Here is a 24594-nt window from a genome sequence, read left to right on the forward strand (position 1 = left end):
ACAATTGTATAATTTTAATCCAAAGCACCAAATATGATAAAGGGAAGATTGTTAGTTTTTCAGAAGTTCAAAAATTACATCCTTCATTGATCCAAAATGTATGATTTGGTACCAGAATCATCCGTATTGAGCAAATGTGTTCATTTTTATTGCAAAAGACAATATTTTGCTATTGATTATGGCAGCCATCTTGAAAAAATAGCAGTGGATTTTCTTGGATTTCAGATGGCCAGAATATTTTTTATTTTAACAAAAGTAACCCGTAAGGAGTATTTGAGCCAAGTTCAGTGCTTGTATCACATTTTGAAAGATGGTTTTACTTATCTGCTGCTGCACTAGTTCCAACGTCTAGAGAATGACTGCCAAACCCCAAAAGTGCTCTTCTGTCTTTTCTCCTGTTGCTGCCTCAGGAAGTCATGTTGTTAAAGGGTTTGTGATAATAATTTCCATTGTTTTTCCAGAATTAAATTTTCAGTCATTTGTCATCAGGTCCTTGGGACAATATTTTTCATCAGTGAGACATAGTTCTACACATGTAAACTAAAGAAATGGTGTCCCACAGTGTATACTTTATTTTTAGGCTTATTTTTTATCTGAGTTCCCACTTGGAAAAATGCTGTCCACACACAAAATGTCATTAAAATCTGAGGGATGTCGCTTGTCTTTTCTCAGCCTGCAGGTCTCCTTTAACGCTGCGCGTGGGGGGCGGGGCTTGTGACACTGCGGAAGCGCTCTCGCGCAAAAGGCATAAAAAGCTGCAGCCAAATGTGACTTTATTTCAGTCAAAGTGTCTCCAGCTGAGAGACACACTTCAACCGACGAGCTGTCGCTGGGTCGCGGACTTGGGCTCCTGAGAAAAATGTCGGACTCCATTAAAAACGTCGCTATATTTGGCTCCACCGGGATGACCGGGCTGGTGACCCTGCCGCAAGCCGTGGCTGCAGGTGAGGAGCGCGAGACACAACACATCAGAATAGAATAGAATAGAATAGAATAGAATAGAATAGAATAGAACATAAGTGTTCAAACTTCACTCGGATGGGCATACTGTTATCAGTAAAACTACAGTTATGAGCCATATTAATTTAAAAATTATGAAATAGAAAATGTTTCCTTAGCATGTTTATTATAATGAAAAAGTTGCTACCAGGGAACCTTTTATACATTATAAAGAAAACCCCATTCTTATTTATAAAGACTTTTCTGTGCTAGTCTAAATATACCAAGTCACGAATCTAAACTGTTGTGTAACTTGTAACTTTATTTTGTCATTAACTTGAAAAACTGCTCTACAGCTGATCATCTATGACATAGTTTTATCAGTACCTTTCTATATTTTCTACTTGAATTATTGCCATGCAAAATGTGCTTTTTTGAGGTTCAGTGTTATGTTTTTAAACGTTAAGTTTATTACAGTATTGAAATTGTATTTTCTGCACATCATTGTTTTCCACTGCATGTTTTGCTTCCTTTTTTTTAATTATTTCTACTCATCTCAATTCAGTTCTCATTCAGATATTCTTTACATTCACAATAGAAAGTGGATAAATACCACTTCAACTTTCCATCACTGCTGTCTCCTCACCACAATTCCTCAAATTCATTTAAAAATAGAAAGTTAGACATTCCTAAATTCCTCCACACACCAATTCTTTAAGTCAGGTGATTATATTGAATCATCAGCATTTTCATTTCCCTTTCTCCCGCTCATCACTAGCAGAAGAACCCGATGAGTCACGTTAGCCGTTAGGTGACAGGCGGGATTTGTTTTTTAACTTTTGCTGAGTCACAGGAGTGTGTGACAAACAAATCTGATAGCAGAAAACTGTTGGTTATCTGCCCTGCACACTGAGGGCGGGATCCGTCACTCAGCAGCCACTGCTCACTCAACACACAGGTGAAGGTGACAGTTACTGTGGCTGAAAGGGTCAGGAGTGACGCAGTGGAGGCAGAATGTTTAAACCGACCAGTTTAATGTTGATCCTTATTCACCTTCATGTTCAGGTTACAATGTGACACTGCTGGTCCGCGACCCCACCCGGCTGCCCGCCGACCACAAGGCGTCCAAGGTGGTGGTCGGAGACGTGCTGAATAAAGACGACGTGAAGAAGACGATGGAGGGCCAGGATGCGGTGATCATCATCCTTGGGACCAGGAACGACCTCAGTAAGCCTCCAGAGCTTCAGACGTAAAGCAGTGTAGTCAATATAAACACTGATAAGGAAGGTAAAGGTCAAATTAGGCAGGAGAGCCGTGGCTGAAAGAATAAAGACGTAGTTTAACATGAAACAGTCGCCTCTCACCAGGCTTTGGTGAGAAACAGGAAGTTGCTGTCAGACTCTGAACGTTGAACCTTGACACACTTTCCACTGTTTGAACTGGGAAATGTTTAGTTTGTTTTGTTTTGTTTTGTTTTGTTTTTTAAGTTAATCTTTTTTCAACATGCAGCCATGGAATCAAATAAAACACGTCCTAAGGTGGAAAAAGTCCTCCTGTAAGTCAATTATGTGATAAAAGTAGTTTCCCCTTCTTTTTGTTTCTTACTGGGAGTGAAGTCATTCATTTCAATGACAAACACAGTTTCTTATGGAAAAAAGCAGACAATAACCTGGCTGGATGATACACTGAGTTACATTCACAGCGTTTATTTTTGATGCCGTTACCATCAAACTATTGCCTCTTTCTGCTAGTTGCTCTGATCCTTTCTCTTCAGGTCTGAGCTCTTGGTCTTCACATGGAGGGATAAAAATAAAAAATAGATATTCAAAAAATGCAGCATAAAAGTAGAAATAGTTCAGTTTCAACAAACATCCCTTTGTGGATGTAGATTCAATTTAACATGTTTCAGTGTCATATTCAAAAATCTTCACTAGATGTCTGTTTTTCACTTAGTGGAGTGATATGAGACTGTTTGGCTGAGACAATATGAAACACACTGCATAAGTGTGATGAATCCTGAACAGACTGTCTCTTTACTACTGTTAACGCTGCAGCTGAAAGCCAGTGGATAATATTAAAACATCTGGATACAGCAGCTGTGCAGGACTTTACTTAGTGTGATCTCTGTGCTCGTCAGGTCCTACCACCATGATGTCTGAAGGAACCAAGAACATTCTGGAAGCCATGAAGGCTCGAGGGATCCGCAAAGTGGTGGCCTGCATGTCGGGTACGTCTTCCTCTCTCTTATCGGGACAGTAATCTGACGTTAAGACACAAGCGTTTGTTAAATGTTTTTCTATTTTAACTTTTCAGCCTTCCTGCTGTGGGATCGGGCCAAAGTCCCGCCTCGCCTGATCCCCGTGACGGAGGACCACGAGAGGATGTACGACTTGCTGAAAGCCTCGGAGCTGGACTACGTGGCCGTCATGCCCCCCCACATCGGCGGTCAGTGCTAAGATGTTTTCGACTTCAGAACTGCTGTAAAAATGACGGATCTGTCTTTTCGTCTGTTGGAGCTGAATCCTGAGCCTCTCCCGTGTTCTCACAGCCCAGTCTCTCTCCCTCTCTCTCTCTCTTCCCAGGCGACCTTCCTCGGACCGAGTCGTACGCGGTGGCAGAGAACATGCTCAGAGGCAGAGCCATCTCCACACACGACCTGGGACATTTCTTCGTCAGGTGTCTGTCCACCACAGAGTGGGACGGCAAGACGGTGGGACTGTGGGGAGACTACAAGTAATCCCGGAAGACGTTGTTTCTGATGAGCCCGATTGGCTCCTTTCGCCTCCGCATTCACGAAAAATGATGGATGTTTGGGTAGATTCAAAGTGCTTTCCTTTTTAGGTAAAGATACAACTGCTTTTTTTAATGTTGTATTTTTACACTAATTCAAATCGTCTTCTTATTGTTGGTCAAACACTCAATTTAAAAGAAGTGCCAAAAATGGAGCAATGCTTTTTGTTAACCTTTTGCCATTTTTATTCAGTCATCAATCAAAGTGTACATGTTTTTTTTAAAGATGCTGATTCCTGCTTGTTTTGTTAAAGCTGCTGAAAATAAAAGATTTTATTCTGGCAAGGCTTGTGTTGAATTGAGGGGGTCGTGGTTGGTTAGTCCTGGGTTTACCTTGTCAGACTGTGTCTGGGTGTAACTGTTCACCCACAGTCGGATAGGATCGGATCCGGGGAATGACAATTTCATGTTTGGGAAGTAAAGGTAAAGCAGACTGGAGACATATATGTAGACCACAGTGTGACAAGAGTTTAAAAATACCTTACCAACCTTCAGTCCCAAATCACAACCTGCAATGGGTGTCTTTTGGTTAACACACAACCTATTACTGCCAAATCAATCAATCATTTTAAACGGATCAAAACTAAAAATGTTGCACAAATCAATAAGGAAGCCTCACAGCAATACACTTCATATAGGACGTGTGTGGATCAGAGCGGAGCAGGTGAACTGCTGTGTGTGGTTTATCTCATGAGTCTGTCCTATGAGAAGGACACCAGTCAGATGAGCAGCATGTGTGGCTGTTGTGCAACTCGCTCCGTCTGGCTGCTTCCAGCAAGCTCGCCAAAGACAACCAGCAGATGTGAGGAGGAAACCTGCCCTCCCTTCAAAATAAAGGCTTTTACACGACCTGGCGCTCTCAGAAGATTATAACACATCATTTTATTCTCTCTTATTAAAATCGTTAAAATGTATCTGAAAAAAAATCTGAAACTAGTTTTAAAAAACCATTTAAAAAAATGACATGCCATGAGATGACTGTTGAACTGGAAAGCCTTCACAGTCATATTCAACACATTTTACATGTTTTCAGTTAGTTTTAGTGTTGTGAGGAAAAAGTTGTAAGTCTCTTCTGTTGCTACATACTCTATGTCAGGTAACATATGTCAAATGTATTTAGAATAAACGTTTTCAGTTATTTTTAAAAACCATTCAATAGTTGATTTAATGAAAGCAGAATGTAACTACATTCTAGTTAAACCCTTGTTATGTGCTTTTCTTTTGAAATGCGTCGCCGGAAGATGAACGTTTTTCCTTTACCTTGTCGCTGTTTTCGTTGAGGAGAAGCTGTGGCTGTGCTTTCAAAGTAAATCTGCTTCTTGTAAACTGGGAGCCAGAGCTCATATCGAAACTTTTTCATGTCGCTGTAGATTTACAGAAGGTATCTTCAGGGACTCCTCTGCTCCTGCAGGTAAATCCTCTCTCTCCCGTTCTCTCTCCGTAAAAGGTGATATTTGGACATCTGCAGTCTTGAATCACCTTCGTTGCGGGGACATGTACTCTACATCTGTATGGGATGCACATTTCCCTTTTCTGGTCGTTTTTCTCTGAGATCATCCCCCCAACAATGTGGGTATCTGTTTGTTTTGATTTATTGATTCAGTCAGACGCATCTCACGTGGTCCTTAAAGTTTTGTATGTATGTTATTTGAGAACAAAGTCATTGCGAACTTCGTGGAAACTTCGTTCAGCAACGTTTTGTGGAAATATCTTGATCTCGTTTGTGTTTGAAGAAAGGACACGTCAGGAAAAATCTATATCTGTGATGCAATCATTTAGGAATTATTTGGTGTTCAAATTACATAATAACAAGCTTGTCAGTCCGGTTTGAGCGTCTTCTACAAAAGGCTGCAGCGCAACTACAATCGTTCAATCACAATTGTCATTATTGTTATTGTTATTGTTATTGTTATTATTTATTGCAAGAAGTATAGTTTTATTTTTACGTGATTGAAATCATAAATATATTCTTGTGGAATGTGCCTTAAGAAAACTGCTTTTCCCAGAATGCCTCTCGGTAGCTGTAATATGCCAGTGACCAGAGGGAGGCAGCAGAGCGCAGCGGGACAGAAAAGCGTAGAAGAAGAAAAGCGGCTCCTCCAACCAAACCAGAGGCGGGAGAAGACGAGTTAACTCTGCCACAGCGAGCCGCCGGGAGGCTTTAAACCACCCCGACTCCGTCGTTTTAACATAATCAATCGCTAGATATTCTTTGATTTAACACATCCGCGGTATATCGGGGCAGTTGGAGTCGAAGAGGAGGCTGAAAAGGAAACTTTTTTTCTACCGCTGACTCACCGACGGGCGGCAGTGATTCAACAGGTCCGTGTGCTTTATTCCGACTTTAAAATGCCTTTAGCGTGTGGACCGTTACAGTAACCAAGCTACGACACAGGCTGTTGTTAAATTCCCGGAGTTTGATCGCGTGTACTAGTTGGATTAAAATCAAGAATGGAGTTTCCCTCCTGCTTCACATCCCCCCATCCTGTGACTGAAATGAACTCCGCGGGTGACTAAGAAAAAAAAAAGGGGGAAAAAACTGGATAAAATCACGACGTTTTCACTCACACAGGGTTAATTTACTGTATTTCACAGTTTGATTCTATTAACTTTAGCTAAACATTTAACTTAAATGTGTTAATCTCTGTAAAGGTTTATTTAAACTGACTTGAGTTTAAGCCTTTTTTACGACGTTTCCTCGTCATGTTGAAGTCATGGCATCTGTGCAGCATCGCTTCTAAAAGTTCAGGATGGGAAGAAATACCTGAATACAGAAACAAAAATCAAAATAATTTAACTTGTTTGTGTGACTTTTTGTTACCTTTCGTTTGATTTTATACTATATAATCTGAGCTATGTTACAAAGTTCCTCAGTGAGACATAAAATCAAAAGTACAGAAAAACTGAACTGATATGGAGAAAATGTATCCTTTTTTTAATACGTTCATGCTTTGAATGTATTTACATTGTAATCTTTAAATTCATTATGAATTATTGCTCATCATCAAAAATGCTGTGATTACATCTTTTTTCCCTGCGGTTGCTGGATGGAAACAATATTCCCATTGTCTGAACACATGAAATGGCAAATGAAGTGTACCTAAATCCCATATTTATACTGCTAATGGAACTAATAACATATATATAGATTTAGTTAAAACCAGTGCAGTCTGGTTGCTTCAATGTCGAGAGTCTGAATGTATGCTTTTTTTCACCCTGCAGCCCAGAAATGGTCCCAAAGGGGCAGAAACGGAAGCTTGCAGGGGATGAGGACGTCTCTGAGGAGAGCGGCTCCGAGTGGGAGAGCCAGCGGCAGTTTGTGTTCTCCGTTTCTCTCACCAAGTACCAGCACAGCCAGGAGCTGGTGGAGCCCAGCCTGCGGCGCTTCGTCCTCATCTCCAACACTCTGAGGCAGCTCAGCGGGGAGACGTCGGCAGGGACGGAGGCGCCCGGATGTCCCCCCGCCGCCGCGTCTGGTCCCCAGGTGAAGGAGAGACAGAGCGCGGTCACGGAAATCCCAGCAGTAAAACACGGCGAGTCTTCAGACTGTGGCGTGAGACGGAGCGTCCCGGGCCGCCATGCGAGGGGCGCGGTGGCCGTGGACGAGGAGGACTGGGCGTCCATGTCCACTGAACCCGATTTCGAAGTTGAGACTGCCATCGCCTCCATCCTGTCGGCTCTGGACTCTACCATTGACGGGAGTCCTCAGGCGGTGCCGCGCTCCCCCCTCAGGTCCCTGGAGAACCTCTCGGAGGGAGGTGCGTCTTGGGAAAAACAGGAACCCCAGGCTTACTTGGAGAGCTGGCAGCCGGAGGCGTGCAGGGTGCAGGATGGCGGCGTGGCGGTGGCGACTGCCTACCTGAGCGACGTCACTGTGGAGGATCTGTTCCAGGACATCGACGCGTCCCTGCTGGAGGCGGACATGGAGGTGCTCGGGGTGACAGGCGGACACCCGGCCGGAGACGAACTCCTCCGCTACCTGCCGCCCTTCGCCCCTTCCTCGGACTCCTTCGCCATCGCTCTCAACCAGAACCTCAAGTGTCTGCCGGCGTTCTCCTCCTTCATCCCGGCAGCGTCGCCGTCCTCCTCCTCTCAGAGAGAAGGGTTCGAGATGGAGCACCTCATGGAGGTCCGTGTGGAGTCCTGATGTCAGGAAGTAACCGTCCACTAGGTCAGTGGACTCAAAGTGAGCTCATCCGATCACTGGACGGTCGCACCGGCTGTCCGTCTCCTCTGGTGTAATATAGGAAAATATGTAGTTTATTGCAGGACTTTAAAAAGTGCTGGGACTGGTCTGGAGCTGTTGGAACGGTTCCTGTCTAAGACAGGAACCCCTGTCTGCATGTCGAAGTGTCCTTGGGCAAGACACTGAACCCTGGCAGAAGTGGCGCCACAGTGAAGACTGTGTCTACCTTTAAGCACATTTTATGATTGGAAGCAGAGAGCTGGCCGACAGTGACTCAGCTCATTAAAGCTCAGGACCGATTTAATCAAGCAGAGATTTCAGCTCATATTCAGATGTTACGCTTTCCTCCAGCAGCCAGACCCGAATCTGCACCGCAATGGTCCGATTGATCAGACGGAAATGAAAAGTACAACCAGGGAAAATGCAGCTATCGAGCATCAAAGAACTTCTATTTTGAAATCGCAGCGCTGCTTAATAAAGGTTCGAGTTTTACTTGAAAGTCAAGTTTATCTCAGTGACTGGTTCCTCATTTCAGACACGTCCAAGAGAAATGAGAATGTTTTTCTTTCCTCTGAAGTTGCACAGCAAAACCAGGAAACGTTTTATTCTGAAAACCTTTGAGCAGTGAATGCCAGCCTGCAGGGGGCGCCAGAGAAAAGTCTCTTCCCCCTGGAGTCAGGGTTTGTTCTGCTGCAGAATCACTGATTCTACTGTCCAGTGTCGGTCAGTTCGTCACTCAGCAGGGTCACACTTGAATTGTTGCACGTCAGTTTTATCTTGGTGTTTTTTGTTTTTCTGCGGCACTACATGTACACAAAGTGAAGTGGTGTTACCGTTAATGGAGAGGAGGAGGCAGCGCACCGAGCTCTGTTGATGGATTTAATGGCTCCATGCTGCCTTCTATGCAAAGAACTCTCCGACAGCCTCAAACTATTTATGAACCGAGTATTTAGTTTATTTAAAAGCATCGACTCACCAACGGTGTGTTCAGGCTCCCTCATGGCAGTTTAACTCTTTCTACACTCAATGTTGATTTGATATCGAGGGAATAATGCACAGAGAAGCATGTGGTTACTTTTATATGAAAGAATTCAAATGTTTACATGTACTGATATTTTTAATAAAATGTTGAAATGCAAAGTGTTGTGCTGCTGTGTATTTTGTGACATGAAGGTTTCAGGATGTGTCGAATTACAGGAAGCTTGGAAATAAATACAAAAATAAGTTTTTAGTGTTTTTTTCGTTTCAACCCAACTGAGAAGACTTAACATTTTGTTGACTAAGTCAAAAAGTAAAGACAAGAGGAACAACAGGAGTTAGTTTCTAATTTAGAACACTTTATTTATGAATACATTTTAAACTAATAGCACTAAACAACATACTAAACTGGACAGAGCACTCTTCCTTTTAACAGTATCTGATACATTTAACCTTTATTTGACTCCAACTTCAACATTAAAGTGCTTTTAGAGCATTAAACATCTGTCAGACACAGAAATCCTCAAACTCGGACGGCCGCGATTGTCATTTGGTTCGTCATTAAAAGTCAATCATGCCTTCAGTCTTCATTTCAACACTTTCTGGGCTGAAACGTCTGATTCTTCCCATCTTGAAATCCTTTTTACTTCATTAGGATGCTGCACTACACACACAGGGCCAGCAGGGGGCAGCACAGTACAGGGATTAAGGGTGAACTGGCGGTTTGTGACCCGGATTAGGATCTAATTCAATAAATACCACGTTACTCAACAATTAGATGTACAAAGGTGTCCCCAGTGGAGGAGATGGTCAGCATTTTAAATAATTTAGCTTCTCTCGCTCCAACCAGGCTGGGTGGTGGTGTGAAGAGGGTGGAGGCCTCCTGGCCACGACGTGCTCCCGTGAAAACAGAGGGCTGTAAGAGAGCAAAAGACCTCCGTCAGTCCTGAACCCGCAGCAGGAAGTGATCCGGGAGATAAAGTTCAACATCCGTCCGAGGTTCGATCGGCTCGAGCCGTTCGATGTGCGATCCGGAGGCTGCGGCAGCACCGCAGTGACACCAGTGTGCACGAGGGAAACCAGGCCGGCGACGACCCCTGGACCCATGTGCCGGTCCTCCCAGAGACTGAATGAGGACCACGTCTGGAGGCTCTGGAGAGCAAGAGGGGACGGAAATGGAGACAAGAGTGCAGATTCAGCCCAGCGGCGGCGATGGATGACGGGACACCCGGCGTCCGGCCGCTCAGCCCCTGTTGATGGAGTTGTAGGACGGCTGCGATCCCGACTCCTGCGGCTTGATGACGTCCTTCTCCGACAACGGCGGCGGCAGAGGCAGTCGCTCGTCGTCCACGATGGGCTCGCGCTCCTCGCCCGGCTCCGACTCTTCGCAGCGTGGCAGCTGCAGGAAGGCGGTCAGGCCATGCTGGTCGGCCATCTTGTGGAAGGTGCGCAGCAGGAGGTACATCATCATCAGGCCCAGGAACAGGTAGACTGGAGGGGAGAGACAGGTCGGCCGTTAATACAGCGACGACACAGGCCTGAAGCTCCGTGGGCGCCGGTGGAGGCGGAGACGAACAGAATCCGTTGTTCTGCTGTTTTGACCTGGAGGCTTTTCCTTCTGGGTCACATGTGAGCATTAAAGTGGTGCAGGTCCTGGACAACAGTCTCCCCACAGCACAAGTAGGCCAACGCTTCAAAAACAGTCCACAGATTACAAGAGGCCAACGACCGCGACCAGAGTGCAGCCGGTACATGCACACACACACCAATACACACTAAAACACACTAACACACACGCGACACTGAGCCCAGCAGCTTTCTGCTGGAGTCAGTCCAAATAAACACCACTGGAGACATTCTTTTCCCTCCAAACGAACAAACTTGGCATTAGCTGGAACACGGACAGACTGTCCTAGGTGTTCATCAGTCTGGAAGCAAAAGGCAGAAGTTACTGGACGCGATAAAAGATGCTAAAGGGTTTTATTTTTCTATCAGCAGTTCACTGAAAACTACCAGATGAAGAGATTCACTCCCTGGAAAACCTCCACAGCTGGAGTTAGAATGTCTCCCTGGCTTTAATGCAGTTGATCCTGTGTTTAAAGACTGTCCACATAGTTGGGATTTTAACATTTTATGAGAATTTTTCTCTACTTGCTCACTGATCACAAGTCAGATCACACCCATAACCACAACACTGTCACCTGACTTCTTACTGTGGGAGGAGAGAAGATCGGCTAGTTTTAAGCTCAATAAATTGTATTTTATTACAGCTGATCACGATTTGCATCTGGCAAAACTGCAAAAAATTAAGGTGCTGTAGGCAGGATTTTGCTAGTCAGTGCTAATTTTTCTGTGTTTTCTTTGGATTAAATGTTAGAGTATCCATTGATAATCCTGTAGGAGTGTAGTATAATTGCACTACCGCGAGGGCGCAGCGTTTCCATCTGTCTCTGTTCTGAGCTGAAAAGGAATCTTGACCGCTCCAGGTATCTTTGACCAATCAGAAGAGCCCCAGAGGCTCTATCCTGATTAGTCGAGGGGGCGCCGCTTTAAAGCTCGGTTTCTCGTGAACGCACACGAGGAAGTCCAGGCCCGCATATTTACCCGCTTTATCGGACATATCATCATCAAAACTCCCCGGAGGACACTGTCTGTTTCTACTGTAGTTCTTAAAAAAGGATTTGACCCCAGGCCCGCCGTGAAACGGTAACAGGTGAATCAACCCGCCGGCGCAGGCGGCCGCGACACTGCCGGCCCCGACTACGGGTTTCATATTGCCATCTTGGATGGGTCAAATCGCCATCTTGCGAAGGTAATCCTGCCTACGGCACAAATTCTTTAAAAAAAGGCTTTGACCCCAGGCCCGCCGTGAAAAGGTCACAGGTGAATCAACGGCGCAGGCGGCAGCAACACTGCCGGCCCCGGTCGCCACCCCGAGGTGGGCACGACTCCGGGTTTCAAATCGCCATCTTGCGAAGGTAATCCTGCCTACAGCACCTTTAAATAAAAATCCCAAAAAAGTTGTATGGATTTAGAAGAATTATTTTTAGTTCAAGTCCTGACTTGTAGTGTTTTTTCTGACTGATCAGCAGTAATGGAGGCTTTCCTGTTAAGCTGTAGCAGCTTTCTGTCATCCTATAGCGACACCTAGTGGTCTCAGATGGGACGTGCCCATACATCTGAGTCACATCATGGAAAACCAAACAACTAAAGCAAAAACCAAGTAACTGACATAATCTGGAAAATAAATTGCGTAATTTCTCTCCACAACGTCTTTGAAGCTTCCTCTCAGAATCAGGCACACGGCGGCCTGGATTTCACAATCATCACAGAAACACCACCACAAAGGTCTCCGGTTCAACTCCGGTTATGTTCTGCAGATATGGTTCATTTTGAAGGCATAATAAGTAACAAAAGGCCAGTTCTGCTCTACAGGAGCTTCTTTCTCGATTAAAGAGAAGAACTGATCTGTTTTGCTTCCAACGACTGTCTTTTTTTTATTTTTCATTAAAAAACTAAAACCCTGTTTGATCCAGTTTAGATGTGTTGAGGATGAATTTTATCTTCATGACCGGCCTGTGAGAACAACAGGCCTCGTTCTGCAGCCGCTCACTAATCCTGAAGACCTGCAGGGACCGCCGGGGTTAATCTGACTCCGCCCACACCGTCCTCACGTAACGAGAAAACAGCCCGGCTGCTCCGTGTGAACCGCCGGGCCTCCGTCCAGGAAGGAGTCCAGGGATTAGCTGCAGAAAGAGACGGTGGAAAACAGAAACTTTGTGCAGAGTCCACCCTGGTCCCGCAAACCCTCCCGTCCCACAGGAAACCCCGATCTGGAAAGTTCACTGCAAACCGGTAATCTGGGCTGAAAAACTAAAACCAAACCTGTCAGACAAGAAAGTCGTTTAACCAGTGATTCAATTAGACGAACGAGACAAAAACAGACGAGAGAAAAAACACCTCGTGACAGAGGCGTCTCGCTCAGAGCATGAAGAAAGATCCAGGCGAAGGATTCATCAGGTCAGGCACCAAGTGGAATGATCCTGGAGAGCGCTCTGCGACCGGTTCCATCTAACAGCTGCAGGAGCAACACCCTGCTCCCTCAGCAGCTTCACACCTGTTTCCTCAAACTCCTCTAAATCACACACACACACACACGTTCCCTTGAAGCAGCTCTGGATCATCATCATCATCATCATCATCATCATCAAACTGATTTAACGTTTACATTTTTCTTCTAAAAAGGCTTTAAAAATACACAATGAGTAAAATGGGAAAAGTAGCTAAAACTGCAAGAAATGGGCGAAAATCTCTAAATTTGTACAATTTCTAAAAGGGAAAAAGTCAAAAAAAAAAAAAGGGGGGGGAACTGCAGAGAAAAGAAATGAAGTGGTTAAAGTTGGCTAAAATGTCCTGAACTCCTCCCTGTAAATATTACACGCTGTGTTTTGGTTGATTTCACCCTTTATGTGCTTCCATTAGTCACTGTTAAGCCCCAAACATGTTAATATTTAAGATTATATCACTATTTTTTTTATCCTATTTTATTTGATATTCAACTTGATTTTTATTCATTCTGTGTTGAGCCGTGGTTGAAAAGGATGAAAACATCAAAATCCAGTTCAAAATCAGCTGAAACGTTCACTATAATAAACTAATTGAAACTTCAGTTTTGTGGAGCACGTTTCAAAGCTACTGTAGATGTGAAACCTCTGAATCTGTGTCGGCCTCTTTTTAAAGGTGAAACCTGGTTTTTGGCTTCAGGTAAATTTAATTTGATGGAAAACTGGTGACTCTTTCGGTCCGGAACGTTGCAGAATGGTCTAGAAAGCGTCTTTCCGTGGTTTTCTTTGACACGTTTAAGTCTAGTTTTACAGAGACCACAGCTTTGGGCCACCTGTAACCAGTGGAAACCACCCTGAGCGGGTCCGGGACCCAGACTGGGAACCGATAGTCAAGCAGGTTCAGCATTAAATTTAGCAGCCTTACTTTCCTTTTCCATCTGTGACCAAATGTGACAGAACATCCTGTACAGGTGGAGTAAATACGAGGCGTAGCAGAGTGAGAGAAGTGTTTTCACTTCACATTTAGGATGTTAATTCTCCTTCATTAGCATCTAAAATCTGTTATCATTGCTAAAGAGTGTGATTAAAGGTTCCAAACAGCTATAAATACATTTGAAATGTTCAGGACAAATGTGAAATACATTGTGGTAAAATACCTCTGAGTTTCTCTTTTGTAGATTGGTCAGTTTCTACTCGACAGAGAAAAAAAAACCTCCTGGATGTTAGAAATTAAATGTACCAGCAGGGAGTCTCTTTCTGCAAAAAAACATGATGAATCACTGAAAGATGACTCAGAAGATGTTATTGCCAAACTCAGAACAAAATGAGCATCTAATGTGGGGCAGGAAGGGCTTTAAATAGCTCCGAGCTCGTCGTCTCATCAGAGGGAGCAGCAGGTCTGGAGGTTTTCACTTCAGCAGCTAAATGCTAAAATCCTCCCAACACACACACGTGAAGACCGGTTCTCCTGCTCAACCCAAACCCAGAACGACACACGGTGGAAAGCAAGCGCACCAGGAGCGGGTCAATAAATAGAGCGAGGGTTGAAAGTGGACATAAACTCTCTTCAAGTGATCCAGTCAATAGTTTGATGTAGTGATTCACGATACGGGATCTTTGTTTGTTTTCGTTCTATAAACTGAGTTTAAAAGAAAACGTCCTGACAAAAACGTCATATGACAAAAAAAGAACAATATGGATTTAGAATCCAGAATATAAGACAAATCTCTTTCACTGTCTCCAGGTTCAGTAGAACACCTTCAATGAAAACTGCAGCTTTTGCAGTAAGGAAATATTGAATGAATTTTCCTCCGGATCCAGAAAGCTGAATAACTTCTGCCTTCGTGAAACATCTGCCAAACTTCAGGAAATTCAGACTGAGTGATCATACAGTGGCCCAGAAGGATTAACTCAACTGCAAAATCCACGACGTACGGCTGCAGCGGCTGGACTAACAGGCTTTGTTTCCAGGGGGCGATATTTTCTGACGGACTTGTGAAACATACAAAAAGTTACGACTGATGAGTCACAGTCCTTCAGCAGCAGCAGCAGCGTTTCACTAAACTCTCCCATAACAAAAACAGAAAATATTGTCCCCTGAAACAAGACCTGCTCTTCTGACCGCTGCACACTTCCTGTTCCGGCCCGAGGATCCGCTTTGACCCTTCAGGGCCTCCGTACCATCCTGTTCACGCAAACCCACAGCAGTGGAAACATGGATCTGCTGCTGGATGGAAATAAAACAAAGAAAAGGATGAGGACACCAAAGAAAAAGACAAAAATGTCAAAAGAAGAGAGGAAAAACAGACAGAGGGAGAAGAAGAGAATGAAAGACATCAACAAGGAAAACATCACAGGAAGAAAAAGACGGAGGAAAAAGTTGAAGGATAAATATCAGCGTGACGAAGGAAAACATGGAGAAAAAGAAGACAAAAGGAATACAGAAAAATAAGATGACAAACAAGAAGACAGTAAGCACCACAGAAGAAAATGTGAAAGAAGCGTCTGATTAGCTGGACAGAATCAGTAAAGCTCTCCTGAAGGCGACTGCTCACAGATAATGTTAAACTCAGTGGGGATGAACGAGGTTTTATATCACTTTATTCAAACAATGAAAAAAACCTACGATCAAAATTCAACATTTTTCATCGAAACGCTCGACTCAAGTGGAATTCCCAGAGAGCTCAGAGTCACGGAGGAGTCTAATGAGAGGCGACCTCTGCGCTCCGAGAAAGGAGAAGCAGCCACGTGTTACTTCTCACATTGGATGTGTGAATGAGAGGACACACACACGCACGCACGCACGCACGCACGCACGCACGCACGCACGCACGCACGCACGCACGCACGCACGCACGCACGCACGCACGCACGCACACGTCAGACTCCACCCTCGGTGATGTGGCTCCTCAGAAACCTTCGGCCTTTCCACATTCTGTGCTGAAATTTTCCATTTAACCCTTCATCATCCGAGAACAGGCACACACACTCGGGGTGTCTGTGTTTTACATGTGCTTGACAAATGGACTTGGTAAAACCCCCGATAAGGGAACTTCTGCTTCTTGAGAAACACAGACGACTTTGAAAAGGTGAAAATGTCTCTGATGAACAAAGAACAGTGAAACTGGAACAAACATGGAAACATCGTCTTCTGAGTCGACTCGGTATCACAGGATTCCACTTAACTGGACCAACAAAAAAATCCAGTCAAAAGTTTAAGGATTTTTTTAGGCTTCTTTAAATCGTGAAAAATAGTTTCTCTAGGTTTTAAAATATCCTGTTAACAATTTAGACTTTTTACAGTGTAATAAAGTCTATAAAGTCAACAATACAAGCTATCAGTAGGATGAGCTACAATCTGATTTTAGGGTAAAGAAAACTTGTACTGTACAATACATGTTTCCTTGATGACATACAGGATAAAAGTTTATTTTGCATCAAACAGTTTAGTATTTTTTTAAGTTGTTGAAGGAGACATTTGGTTGTTCAGCCTCGGGTTTCAGCTCCATACTGAGAATTTACTCTATTAACAGGAACATTAAAAAAAAAAAAAAAAATCATAAAAAAATGCAGCTCTACGCTTGTTTTTCTATACGTCTGTGACAAATTGCACCTGAAGCCTGTGTTCAAACTAATAAAGTGATAAAAATGTCCTGGATCCTGATGAGACGACGCCCGGTAATCAAACTGAAACGCAGCGTTCAGGAAGTGTTAAAGCAGAGAGAGATCTCAGCACGGCTACTTCTTATGATCACTGTCCGATTACTGCAGTCAGAAACACTCTTATTTTATTAAATAACACCCTCCTAAAAGCAATATATTAACTTTCTATGTTAATACTACTATGTTAATCACAATGCTTGAATGATAATCGACATTATCAGACTGATATTTTGCAGTTTTAACTAAATATTAAAAGCTGAAGTGCTTCGTACTGCTTTAAACCACAACGCACTTTCAAACAAAGGACTAATATAAATATGAAATGAAATGCAGGGAGCCTGCCACAGCTCACCTCAAGCATGTTATTTATTTAAGTCGACCTGTATTTGCACAGGGAGCCTTGTTGAGACGCGTGTTCTCAATTACGAACGAGAGCTGAGAAAACACGTAAAGCAAACGGACAAACAGCTGCTCAAACAAGGAGGTGGGGGGGGTGGGGGGGGCAGGTGAGGAGGATCATGGGACGTTTTAAATACAAATACAGGCTTTAAATTTAAATTAAGGCTGAACTCCTGAGGGCATTTCACTGCTCTGGGCCTCGACTCACCCATGACGGAGACCTGGTACAGCGGTCGGTACTTCTGCCCCGGCGAGGTCGACGGCACCAAGTCCCCGAGGCCGATGGTGCACAGCGAGATGAAGCAGAAGTAGACGCCGTCCAGGAAGGACCAGGACGCCTCCAGCAGGCTGAAGACGGCGGCCGGCGCCATGAAGAAGCAGAGCACCACCAGCAGCAGCAGCAGCAGGAAGTGCACGGCGGTGGCGGGCCGCCGCTCCAGGCCCGAGCGCCGCAGGAGGCCCACCGGGGCCGCCACCAGCGGCTGCATGAGCCGCTGCACGCACGCCGTCAGCACCAGCATAGTGAAGGGAACGCCGATCAGGGCGTAGAAGATGGAGAAGAGCTTCCCGGCGTCGGACAGCGGCGTGGTGTGACCGTAGCCTGCAGAGACAGAGCCAGAGGGAGGGAGGAGATCGGCTTACAAACTCTGCATGTGTCAAAGTGTGTATTCGCGCTGTGACGTGGAGATGAAGACGTCTCTGATGGTCAGTTGAGCTGCGTCCAACACAAACACAGCCGTCTCCGTTCACCTCGGCTCACTGCGGGAGATCAACACAAACCGGATCACATGAGCCGTTTGGCGACAGGACAGCTGTGGAAAACCTCGGTGAGGATCACGCCCTGTGGATCAGAATCCGAACTAATAGGTTCTTCTCACGTAACACGGCAGGCTGATCAATACCTCCCATCACGGCCTTCATCTGGAGCCTTCAGGGATCCAGAGAGGGAAAATACACTCCACAATGAAGCTACTGTCTCCCCACACACTGGTGCACTGTTTTCATTTTGTTGTTGTATTTCTCTCAAATGTATGAATCCTCCATCATAATCAATAGAATTTATTCAGTTAGAAAATCTCACTGGCTCAGATATTTTACTGGCCATCAGTAGCTTATTGTAAAATGATTACAATATTGATCAGTATTTCTAGACTTTTTTCTTCTGCATTCATCTGAATGTACAGGAAAAAAAACCTGAACTCACTTTTACAGTTTCAGGAAGAAATGCAGAAGTTACCAAACACAAAGGGGTTAATGATTAAGCTGCTGTTTCCATGGTTACAATAACTACAGGTATGTGCGCATGTATGTCCCCATCATTAGTGTCTCATGAGTTTAATCTGGAATTCTGTCCCAGACGCTGAGAGAATTATTCCACTTGTTTGCAGATAAGAGTCATTTTTTTTGCTGCAGAGCCGTGAAAATTTAATTTTCTGCCGATCGGAGAGAAGATTCCTCATAAGGTGACCGAGTGACGCTTTGAGCCGGCTGTACCGTCCTCCTGACCGCCGAGCACATATTGTTTTTGTATTTAGTACCTGGAGTTGGCGTTAGTGTTTCAGTGAGGTTTAAATATAGCGAATGTGGCGTCCACCAACACGCCTGATTGAACAGGCAATAAGCAGGATGTGAAAATTCAAACAACTTCCTCATTTCTCTACACTCTGCAGAACTGAACTGTCCTCCCATCATGTGTCAGTGGAGACTGAAGGATGAGAATCTGGGTGTGTTCAGGTCAAACGTCGACCTGATCAGTCCGTGTGTGAAATGAATTCACCGCTGACGGGATAAAAAGTGGCCCAAACGGCGAGGGGAAGCGTTCAAGCATGACGGAGAGCGAGCCGAGTCCCGGACACAAAGGTCACTTCTGTTTCAGGCATGAATTTGCATTTCCTCAGTGAGATCCGCAGCAGCTGCCTTTCGTAACGTGACTGTGTGTCGATACCGTCGGAGCACGAGGCGGTCCGGAGCTCTGCGGTGGGATCGGTCCGTCCTGAAGCTGGAGGAGCTCGCTGGGAAACCGGACGCCAACAGGATCGGACTTTGGTTCCCGTTTTATCTTTCCTTTGATATAAACCAGCAGGAAGAATCCGGCTTGTCCACACAGAAATGGAGAGAACATGCAAACTGCACTGTGGCATGGCAGTGCTAAACCACTAACCCACCATTGCCATCCTCCCTCCGTCTTTATCCAGCTTGTGACTCATTTTCACTGATAAAGCAAATTCCATTTTCCCTCAGCTGAGATAAACTGCAGTGACGACCAGTAACTAAGTACAGTTACTTTTTAATATATGAAAAACTTTGTGCTTCACGATTCAGCCGCTCCCGTCTGCACATTCAGAACATTTTCACATGCTGCTTGTAATTTCAGGGCCTATCTTTGATATTGGAGGCCTGTGAGAGCGTCCTGGGTTCAGGCCTGGTTGAGTTTGCATGTTCTCTCTATGCATGCGTGGCCGCTCTTCCAGTTCCTTCTACAGTCCAGAAACACATGTGAGGCCAACATGTGAGTTTACAGACAGGTGTAAACATGAGTGCGTGTGTGTGTGTGTGTGTGTGTTTGCCCCGTTACGGTCTGCTAACTGTCCCGGGCTGACCTTCCTTCGCCCGTCGTCAGCCTGGGTTTCACTCTGTGGATTGAACTGCGACTGTTTGAATGCAGGCAGAAATTGGTTTTCCTTCCTTTCAGAACGTGACAGGCGTGAGCCCAGACATCCTGCTACAGCAGGAAAAGAAACCCTGCTCACAGGATGCATGACTGAACACATGACTTTTCAGACTGTAAATACATCTCAGGATTAATATATTCGTTTGCTCAGTTCTCAGTTTAGCTCAGTCAGCGAACCAACTGGGAAATTCTACATGTTAGAGCTGAACTACGACCTCTGAACCGGCAGCCGCTCCGCCAGGTTTTCACTAATGAACCTTCACATTAGAGTGTTAAAAAGCTCAACGTCTGCGGTATTATTAGGAGCTTTATATGTTCAAACACTGAGGAGCATCACAGACCTCCTCCTTCCTCAAACAATGAATTGTGTAATCGGTTTAACTCGAATGACGCACTCTATTGTCCCTTTCAGCCACTTTCAAAATTGTGGTCACCAGATCTTTCCAACTGTCACACCTAAATGTCCTTCATGGTTTTTTTTTTTTTTTGTGGTTTGTGAGCTTTAAAAAGAAATCAAAGGGACAACATTTTAATCTACACACTGAAGAAACTCGAGTGAGAGAACCTGCTCAGTCTGTAGTGTAAAACCAATCTTCACCAGCAGGTGGGACAGTGAGCAGTTCTGCAACTTCTCCACCGAGGATATAAAGACGATGTTAGTTAAATCATACATACTATAAAGGTGCTGTATTGAAAATATAAACTACTTTTGTGGCAGCAGAAACTCACAGTAGCACCCAGTTTGTCTAACACCCAGCTCTTTTTACGGGGTGGGGAAGTTTCTCTTGTAGCAACCACTAAGGGTGCAAACTTTATAAAAAAATTAAGGTTATTTTGACATCAACATGCAGAGCTGCTATAAGGTATGTTTCTACACGCAATGCATTCTTCATGCTCTGCAGATCCAAACTGACATAAGTTGAAATGAATCGTTATGAATGAACAAAAATCGGACAATTAACTGAAATACGTAGTTTAACAGTGAAAACACAAATCCATTAAGATCATCTTCCTATTTGCATCTTTTTCAAATAATTCAGTACTGATCCATATTAATCTAAGATCCTGCAGCAGAAGCAACCACAGAGCTGCAGCCATTTCCACGCTCACTATTCATTCTGCAGGACGGCCTGGTTAGCTTGTGTGTGTTTTCAGCCAAAGCTTCGCGATACGCTTCAGTCTAAATCTGCCTTCGAGTGTGAATAAAGAGCTCAGTTCAGGACCACTTTGCACATCCTGAAATATTGAGGTCAGGTTTCCACAGCCTGTACAGGTGTTCAAACCAACCCCAAGCCTTTTTGGTGTAAACGTAGCTGTAATCATGCCACAGCGTTTCATGATTGAGTGGTTTTTCAGCCTGACGTGACATTAAAGGCGGGTGAGACGGCTGTTTGCTTTTCAGTCAAAAGAAGAATAGAGTGAAGACGGACTAATTACTTCAGCATCCAGTCGGTTCTGTCTAACAAGAAGGAAGCGATCAGCTGTTCCTGGTCACCACCGTTCACCAAACACTGACCTGCAGTGTTTTATTTACCGGTGAAACTCGACCTGAGAAGCAGCGTTAACAGCAGGTTAACCTGCAGGAGGATTTATGAATCCTGAAGGAAGACAGGATTCCAACTCTTTTCTGTATTTTGCAAATATGGTGCTTACTTTTTTCTTTTTTTTTTTTTTTAAACCTTTCACTTGCACTGAAGTGTTCACTTTCAAGTCACGATCAGGCCAACTCGACAGCTGTTCCTCCGAACACTCCGGCCAGCCCGCCTGACCACGTCCTCCATTCCCGCAGCATCACTTCCTGTTTGATCAACCCTCTTTCAGACATTCTCCTCAAAGTTTTCACATTTCATGTGACAGAGTTACACCAGGTGAAACTTTAATATTCATATCACTTGTTGCAGGATGTTGTCAATATTCAGATCATTGCTGAAGAATCAGGAAAACCGACCAGCGGCTCCTTGAACCTTCCTCAGCTGCAGTTTGTCCCTCCTTCCTGTTCAGTCATTTGTTCACAGGAGAAACTGCTTCAGAGCTAAATGTTTGTGAAATATGCAGGACGGTTGATCCACACCCGGGAGCAGCGTCACTCTGATCACACCGGAGTGCGACTGAAGCCTCCTCAGGCCGTCTGGCCTTAACATCGATCAGCTGTGTGTCCTGCAGAGACGACAATATAATCCTGCAACTGAGACGTTTCTATCCTCATATTCAATTATTAAAAGAGGCTTCAGCCTCTCTGGATCAGCTGGTTTTATCCAGGTTCAGATCTGAAATTTGCACACAAACTAACATATTTCTGCATGTGACCAGCATGAGTGCCCTGAGGGACGGCAGGCGGGCCGGACCGTCTCTTCCTCAGATAAACACCAAACACCGTCTCTTCAATGCATCATCTGAGAAAACTAAAGAAACCAACTGGGTCCATTTCCATGAGAATTTTAATCCTGAATAAAAATCAAATCCTCTTTGAAATGATTAAAAAGGACCTTATAAACACCCAACTCTGAATGAGAATGACCGTTCCGACTTAAACCTAATTCCTAAAACAAGTGGCTGGTTTCTTCTGATTGTAAATCCCATCTGAATAATTCCTCCATCATCTGTCCCTTAATTCTGCTTTAAATTAACTGCAGTGGTTCTGCTCATTCCCTCTTCCTGTGAAGACGGTGCACGTATTCCAAGATGGTCACGTGAAGCGAGCCGACTCAAGTCGCAATCATTTATTTAACGGGGACCTCAGATGAATGGAAGCATAAAACAAACTTTTTCAAAGCTCAAGGTTCTTGAGAAAGAAAGACAATATGAAGGAATTGGAGTTTGTTTTCTATTTCCGGTAAGAAACAGAAAACAAACTTATGAAAAGGTGAATAAGCTGCTTCACTGTAGAATCACATGTGATGGGAAAACAAGCAGAAAAGCAAAAGTTAGTTAGTGATCATCTTGTTATTATAATACTCAACAAAATAATCACATAATGAGCATCCTGAAACAATCCAGCTGTAATCTGAAGAGAATAATTTCTAAAACTTCATTTCAACTTAACTTCGGATTTAAACTATTTCTGCACAGAAATGTTTTACAACTTTGTTTATTTTCCTTAGTTAAAAGTAGGAAACACCTGAAGCTAAAGGCGAAAGTCTATGTGGAGTTTGCATGTTATTCCTGTGCCAGTGTGGGTTTTCCAGTGGTTCCAGTTTTCACAGAATAAAAACCTGAAGTCTGTAAATTGAGTGTTTGTGACTGATTTAACCTCTTAAGAAGATGGAGTGTGAAAGTGGAATATTGATGTCTCATTTCTGTTGGAACTTTCAAAAAAGGAAATTGTAAGTTTCCAAGAAAAAAAAGACATTTGCATTTAATTCCGCTTTAAAAGTTTCAGTTGAGAGGACTTAGTGAGACACAACTGGATTAGTTTTACTTGTCAGCTGATTTTTACTTGAGGAGCCACAGAATACACAGATAGCTTTGAGATTCGTCCCTGAAACTTCTCCGACAGAACAGCAGAACAAAGAAAACTTCTGACACAGACTTCAGACACATTTCGAGACTCTGAGGTTCCTGACACTGGAGAAAACCTGCAGCTTCGTGCGTAAAAGCCCCTGAAGCTGCCGTCAGTCGGTGTCCGCGTTCAACTCACCCACGGTGGTGACCAGAGTGTTGGCGAAGAACATGGAGGAGGCCAGGTCCCAGCTGGACCCGGAGGACTCGTTCCGGAGCGCTGACACGCCGAACTTGTTGGCCGAGAGCACTTTGAGCAGGAAGGCGTCCAGAGCCGCGGAGGAGACGCAGCTCTGGTTGAGAAAGTCCCGCTTCAGCAGCTCCATGTCGGCCCGCAGCCGCTCTTCCACCGGCCGCTCCAGGCTGGAGAACACCAGCGCCCCGAACAGCAGGTAGATGATGTAGAAGACGATGAAGCCGGTGAGCAGCAGCCAGGACTTCCCCACGGAGTGCATGTCGGAGGAGGAGGAGGAAGGAGAGAGAAGGAGCAGCGACCCTCTGCCGCCGCTGCCGCTGCGGTCTGATCACCTGCTGCCGCCTCTCAGCCCGGGAACCTTTCAGGGGGCCGTCCCAGTCAGGGCATCCTCCTCCCACACACACGCACGCACACACGGATAGACAGGTAGCGCGCGCCGCTGCGCACTCCCGGAGCGTCTGAGCGCGCGCTGAGATTCCACCTGCAGCAGCAGCGCACCTGATGTCTGTCTGCTCTAATGAACTGGGACCTAAAACATGAAAAATATTTTAATTTCACTTCGTTGTTTTTCGTTTTTTTAACAACGTTATTGTCTTTTCCCCCTATTTATGTATGATTGGTTTTTGTAATTTAATTTTTTTATTTATATTTTGTTCTTAATCCCGCCCACATTCCATTGACCTTGTTTTAGTTGTTTTTTTTTTGTTTTGTTTTGTTTTTTGCTTCATATTTATGAAAATGTGTTTCGGATTTAGGTGTGTCTGGCTAATTATATCAGTTTTAAAGGTGCTGTAGGCAGGATTCAGCAACTCCGCCATCTTGCTTAGGTTTACCTAAGCAAGATGGCGATTTGACCCATCTAAGATGGCGATTTGAAACCCAGCACAGCCAATCCTGTCCTGTTTTCTCTGAAATCACGCCCTTGCGCAAGTTAAGCCCCTCCCACAAGAACGTGTGACGAATGCCCCTTGACCAATCACGGTTAGAGCCTCAGGGGCTCTTCTGATTGGTCAAAGATACCTGGAGCTGTCGAGATTCCTTTTCAGCTCAGAACAGAGACAGATGGAAACGCTGCGCCCTCGCGGTAGTGCAATTATACTACACTCCTAAAGGATTATCAATGGATACTCTAACATTTAATCCAAAGAAAACACAGAAAAATTAACATTGACTAGCAAAATCCTGCCTACAGCACCTTTAACTTGTTTTA

General features: G+C 44.5%; 3 protein-coding genes across 4 annotated transcripts; 2 read left to right on the forward strand and 1 right to left on the reverse strand.

The window, feature by feature from the left end:
• Positions 1 to 743: 743 nt before the first annotated feature.
• On the forward strand, positions 744 to 4015 carry blvrb (biliverdin reductase B). Its single transcript, XM_030109277.1, has 5 exons — positions 744 to 944; positions 2005 to 2166; positions 3077 to 3166; positions 3253 to 3384; positions 3522 to 4015. The coding sequence occupies exons 1-5, from the start codon at positions 860 to 862 to the stop codon at positions 3674 to 3676; spliced, it is 624 nt and encodes a 207-aa protein (XP_029965137.1). The 5' UTR covers positions 744 to 859; the 3' UTR covers positions 3677 to 4015.
• A 994-nt stretch (positions 4016 to 5009) lies between these two features.
• On the forward strand, positions 5010 to 9048 carry sertad3 (SERTA domain containing 3). Of its 2 annotated transcripts, none has more exons than XM_030109274.1 (2): positions 5010 to 5140; positions 6952 to 9048. In XM_030109274.1, exon 2 carries the CDS (start codon positions 6959 to 6961, stop codon positions 7874 to 7876), a length of 918 nt encoding a protein of 305 aa, XP_029965134.1. In that variant the 5' UTR covers positions 5010 to 5140; positions 6952 to 6958; the 3' UTR covers positions 7877 to 9048. The 2 variants fall into 2 exon arrangements, with proteins under 2 accessions (XP_029965134.1, XP_029965135.1); XM_030109275.1 differs by lacking the exon at positions 5010 to 5140 and adding an exon at positions 5751 to 6051.
• Positions 9049 to 9247: 199 nt separating this feature from the next.
• On the reverse strand, positions 9248 to 23783 carry kcnk6 (potassium channel, subfamily K, member 6). Its single transcript, XM_030109433.1, has 3 exons — positions 23328 to 23783; positions 17228 to 17620; positions 9248 to 10384 (listed from the first exon to the last, which is right to left on the reverse strand). The coding sequence occupies exons 1-3, from the start codon at positions 23641 to 23643 to the stop codon at positions 10137 to 10139; spliced, it is 957 nt and encodes a 318-aa protein (XP_029965293.1). The 5' UTR covers positions 23644 to 23783; the 3' UTR covers positions 9248 to 10136.
• Positions 23784 to 24594: the final 811 nt, after the last annotated feature.

Source organism: Salarias fasciatus, chromosome 14 (genome assembly GCF_902148845.1).
Source record: "Salarias fasciatus chromosome 14, fSalaFa1.1, whole genome shotgun sequence".
NCBI lineage: Eukaryota > Metazoa > Chordata > Actinopteri > Blenniiformes > Blenniidae > Salarias > Salarias fasciatus.

Bases quoted from the DNA above. Each gene is read 5' to 3' on its own strand.
- sertad3 (XM_030109274.1), top strand. From the start codon at position 6,959: ATGGTCCCAAAGGGGCAGAAACGGAAGCTTGCAGGGGATGAGGACGTC.
- blvrb (XM_030109277.1), top strand. From the start codon at position 860: ATGTCGGACTCCATTAAAAACGTCGCTATATTTGGCTCCACCGGGATG. The intron at 3,167-3,252 runs GTACGTCTTCCT...TTAACTTTTCAG, and splicing joins AGTGGTGGCCTGCATGTCGG to CCTTCCTGCTGTGGGATCGG. The intron at 3,385-3,521 runs GTCAGTGCTAAG...CTCTCTTCCCAG, and splicing joins CATGCCCCCCCACATCGGCG to GCGACCTTCCTCGGACCGAG.
- kcnk6 (XM_030109433.1), bottom strand. From the start codon at position 23,643: ATGCACTCCGTGGGGAAGTCCTGGCTGCTGCTCACCGGCTTCATCGTC. The intron at 17,621-23,327 runs GTGAGTTGAACG...CTGTCTCTGCAG, and splicing joins CACTCTGGTCACCACCGTGG to GCTACGGTCACACCACGCCG. The intron at 10,385-17,227 runs GTGAGTCGAGGC...TCTCCCCTCCAG, and splicing joins GTACCAGGTCTCCGTCATGG to TCTACCTGTTCCTGGGCCTG.